Source organism: Triticum dicoccoides, chromosome 7B, assembly GCF_002162155.2.
Source record: "Triticum dicoccoides isolate Atlit2015 ecotype Zavitan chromosome 7B, WEW_v2.0, whole genome shotgun sequence".
In the NCBI taxonomy this organism is placed as follows: Eukaryota; Viridiplantae; Streptophyta; class Magnoliopsida; order Poales; family Poaceae; genus Triticum; species Triticum dicoccoides.
In genome coordinates this window covers 460,896,582-460,901,400 of record NC_041393.1, presented here as the reverse complement: position 1 = coordinate 460,901,400, position 4,819 = coordinate 460,896,582, and the positions used below count along the sequence as shown (strand labels likewise).

The following is a 4,819-nucleotide window of genomic DNA, read 5'->3' as shown; positions in this document are numbered from 1 at the left end:
AGAGCATTCTCCTTATTTTCAACAGAAAGAACATCTTTCAAAGTCCGGTCAAGGGCTTCGAAACATCAACGGTGTGTCATAGGAGCTTCATCCCAAAGAATCAAGCAATCTTTCTAACATAATTCAGCCAAATGAGAATTTCTGGAAATGCTACACTGACTGCGATCAGTAATGTCAACTGGTATCCTGAACCTAGAATGACCAGTGCGACCACCAGGCAGGAGTACAGATGCAACGCCCGAAGAAGCAACAACAAGAACAATTCTTCTTTCTGATCGTAAATTGGAAATGATAGAATTCCAAAGAAATGTTTTACCAGTCCCACCATAACCTGATATAAAATATGGGCCACCTTTCCCGACATGAACAACATGTACAATCTCGTCATATATGGCCCTCTGTTCACAATTTAATTTTTCATATGTAAACTTAGCCTCAATTGCTAATTTGACTGTATCATACCTCATTTCTTCTGCCACAAGTCTATTTTGACAGTCGGAATCTACTGAAATCGGTCGTGTTGTCAAATTAAACGCTGACAAACACGATCCATTCTTAGCAAAAAGGGAACCAAGTTCACGCAAAACTTGTTCATAAAGAAACTCAGGTGGCGCAACATATCTTCGGTTGCCCAATGCCATTGAAAGACGATAAGAAATATCCTCTGCCATACTTGGCCAATAACGCTCAAAAAGAGCACGACCATTAGATATTTCACAATGTAACAATGCTGCCATAAATAGATGGCGCAACTGAAACGGAGTAGCCCAAACAATTGCTTCATCAAACAACCTAAACCACTCATTATCATCTCCTACCAATCCTCTGGCTTGGCAGGCCTCCTTGAAAGTATCATAAAGAACATCATCGTAAACTTTGAGATCTTCAAAGCAAGTAGCACCAGGAACAATCATAAGCAACATGCGAAGAAAAAATAACTCCCCTGTGCTTGGATGCACATGGTAGATACGACCAATCTTATTGCCCAATTTTTGCTGTCGTTTTCGCTTTGACCATATCTTCTCTTTGCTATCCCAACACCATTTAGAAGGGAATTCCAAATAAGTTAATGTCCGAGCACTAAGATGTTGCTGGTTAGCTACAAACCATTCAGTTAACATAGTTTTATGAGCAGATGGATTACTTAGTACTCTTTCCAAATCATCAGTTTCATGAAAAATAACTCGATTCATAGCAGGCATATGCACCACTAATCTCTCGACAGAAGGTTGTCGACCATGAATATCATAGCCAAACATTCTCCAAAATGATTCGCAAGCAGATAAATACCTACAGGAAACAACAGAAAACTGAATAAATAGGATAAATGAACAGAATACACATAGAGTAAGCAGAACAAATTTACAAACCAATGTATTAACCTGCATTTAACATATTCATCGATTTCATTCCTCCCAGTTGGATTACGGACAACATACACGCTTCTATTTTCATTTTCAGAACGGATTCGGAACCGTGCTACATCAGGGCCTTTTGTGAGATACTTAAACAAATACTTAAGAAGATTTGTCTTATTGCACCACTCAACATTTATATGAGCCTGAAACTTTTTGAGTAATTTCATATTGTAGGGGACAACCCATTGATTATCCAAACGAAGAGTCCCCTTCTTTCTAAGAACAAAATTAGCAGAGGGGCGTCGATGATATACAGGAAACCCCATCTCATCCACCATCGTCTCACTGTTAAAAGACTTTGGAAATCGCTTTGAGCAAGTGCCATCTTTCATACAAGGGCACTTGTCATCCAACATACCACATGGGCCGTGAACCATGAATTCATCCACAAGTATATATCCCAAAGGGTCAACCATTGGATCTGGTAACTCAGCACACACCAGATTATCTATAAAAGCAGGCGAAGGATCCTTCGTACTCTCTTTAAGCCAGATAAGAGTATGAGTATGAGGAAGCCCTCTCTTTTGAAATTCCACCACATACAAATCTGAAAATTGTATAACCAAAATAATAATAATTAAATTCAAAGAAGGAGACCACAATGGGACAGCAGGGAAAATAAATAATAACTCACAAGCTTGAATAGCTCCAAATGCTGATCCATCCTTTACATCTTCTAAAAATTCTTCAAATTTTATATTGAAAACACGCGTAACAATGTCAGGACGATCAACGTGAGTCTGACCACCTTCATATGCGAGAGCATCACCAACTTCTTGCCACTTTGGATTGCATGTAAAAGTGACAAAAAGACCGGGAGCACCATATTCGCGACAAATAGCCATACCATCATGGTAATTAAGCACCATGTACCGAGGTCCACCCGTAAAACTCGAATGTAATATAAACTGAATCCCCAAATTCTCACCAGTTGATGCACCCTGTCCGACAGCATCAGTAATACCTTGATACGTCTCAGAACATAAATCATCTTGTTGCTGAAAGTGAAAGTCCAAACGATTAGCTTCCACACAAGAATAAGAATTCACACCTATCTGCTGGCTCAAACGACCGCAACAGGTATAAGGATTTGGCTCCCCCCGTCTATAATGGAAGTAATAATTATAATATTCCATCATAGATACTTGCCCTCGAGAAGAACGACCACGTAAACGTCCACCAATATTACAATGCCCATCTCCATGAAACCCAACAGTAGCAATATACTTGATACCAAGATGGAATCCTTTGTCACCAAAGGGAAATAACAGAGGATACTGTAGGGGAATAAGACTCGAATTCAACGAAGAGACATGCTGAAGAAAACCAGAGCGAGTTTCAGCAATAACATCAAATCTTTTACATTCAGGCGTGTAATCGCCGACAATAAGAGCAGCCACCTCACATGAAGCAGGACCAGAAAAACGGTCACCATGACCACCGCCTTCATCACCCATAAAATGTATAGCCACCCTAGGAGCAGAAGGAGAACACGGATTTGCCCTAGCCATTCTAAACTTATGCACCAATTTATGATGCCTATTTAACATAGCAATAACAGAAGTCACAATGCCTGGATCAGGATCAAGCGTTTCAGCTCCTTGACGATCAAAGGCACTAATTCTCAACTGCACTTCATCAGCAGAGTCCACCATATAAAGCTGAGCATACTTTGGCGCACTATTCCCCGAAGGAAGAAGAGGACCAATATGATGATAAACCACCCCATTCATCTTGAAGACATAGGGACCCCGCCAACATTAATACTCTGATCAACTCGAGCGCCAAGAGATGTGAAGCAAAACATAGAATTGTAATGCCTAATCAAACGCATGAAACGGCTAGAGACAGGACCTCCATCAAACTTAATCAAATCCTTAAGCGGAGATGGCCAATCGGGAAATGAAGGCAACGACACCTTGCCTCCCTTGCAGCAGCCAGTATACACTGGAAGGCGACCACCACCAGTAGCATAACTCTTACAGCCCTCCAGAAACCAAAATGAAGCATGGCACGCCGGGCAAACATACTCAGGACCACCATAATAAGAGCGAACACGTGAAACGCCTGACAGAAATAACAAAAACAGCAAGGAGTAAGGGAAAACAAACAGACAAAGAATCCAAAGAGCAGAATATAAAACTGAACTACCTTTAAGAAGTAATATATTTTCCTTAGCAAATGGCGGTTCCATAGCAGGAACTACAACACAAGAGAAACTTTCGATCTTAAACCGATTGGGAGCAAAGCAGTTAAAAGCCGTAAACATAACAAACAAAATCAAGAAACACACACCTCTTTTTTTGCCGATGTAATAATCTCGAAGAATCCTTCGCTTCCGACGATTCCAAACAGCATCAACACGACTAACAACAGGTGTAGGAAGAACTACACAAAGTAAACATGGAAAAATATTAACCAGGCAAACACATCGAAGCACATAAACAATTGTAAGGAGTACAAAATAAATAAACATACCAGAAGGAGTCGGTCCACGCGAGGAACCAGACAACCAACCAGCAGTAAAATACGGACGACACAAAACTTCCACGTCAGATGCAGCTCTAACAGCAAGAAGACAAGGATCAACCAGCTCTTCAAGTACAGGCCGAACGTTCCTTCCAACTGCAAAAGTCAATCAATCAGCAATATTTTTCTGAAAACAATAGAAAAGGAGTTCAAAAAAGAAAGCACCCACCAGACAATGAATCTACAGGACGCTTCCCACGACTGATATCTTGCCGTGCCTGGCGTCGCAGCCGCGCCTCGTCAGCACTCGAATCTGAAAACACACAGCCACGTAAAAACAACCAATTTTTTTACCAAAATCACACATAGCTAATAACAACCTAAAAGGAGCAATACTCAGGAGGAACAGAACCACCTTGGGCAAGAAACCTCCCATCAACAGCACCAACCGGCAAAGAGGAACCCACCGAGGAAGAGGAACCCAACGACGTGGAGCGAATACGCTGGGAAGCATGAGCACGGGAACAAACCATAACAGAGACAAAATGAACAGTAAGAACTCAGCAGGGACACAAACGAAGACTCACCTCCCTCTCAACCATGCACAAAATCTCACGCATGGCGAGAAAGCTTCGATTCTGATCTACATGACGAAGAGAGATGCAGCCAGGATGGAAGGAGATGCAGCTTCGTGCGAGAATTCCCTGTGTGCCCTAGCACCTCGGCCATGCCAAGAGGAAATGGAGGGCCTTGCGCTGAGGGCTGGCCAGTGACCACGCTGGGGAAGATGGGGCTGGCCTAGCGCTAGAGGCTGCCCGGCGACCAGGCTGGGGAGAATAGAGCGCAGCGCCATGCTACCATCTCAGCCTTGCTGGAGGAAAACGGAAGGCCTGCCGCTAGAGCCTGGCCAGCGACCAAGCTGGGCACCGCTA

General features: G+C 42.6%; 1 protein-coding gene across 1 annotated transcript; it reads right to left on the bottom strand.

The window, feature by feature from the left end:
* Positions 1-1,479: 1,479 nt before the first annotated feature.
* LOC119338987 lies at positions 1,480-2,962 on the bottom strand. Its single transcript, XM_037611183.1, has 3 exons — positions 2,053-2,962; positions 1,601-1,965; positions 1,480-1,491 (listed from the first exon to the last, which is right to left on the bottom strand). Exons 1-3 carry the CDS (start codon positions 2,927-2,929, stop codon positions 1,480-1,482), a joined length of 1,254 nt encoding a protein of 417 aa, XP_037467080.1. The 5' UTR covers positions 2,930-2,962.
* Between the last annotated feature and the right edge of the window lie 1,857 nt (positions 2,963-4,819).

Excerpts from the sequence above, each read along its gene's own strand:
- LOC119338987 (XM_037611183.1), bottom strand. The coding sequence starts at position 2,929 with ATGGCTAGGGCAAATCCGTGTTCTCCTTCTGCTCCTAGGGTGGCTATA. Across the intron at positions 1,966-2,052 it reads ATTTGGAGCTATTCAAGCTT|ATTTGTATGTGGTGGAATTT; the intron begins GTGAGTTATTAT and ends TACAATTTTCAG.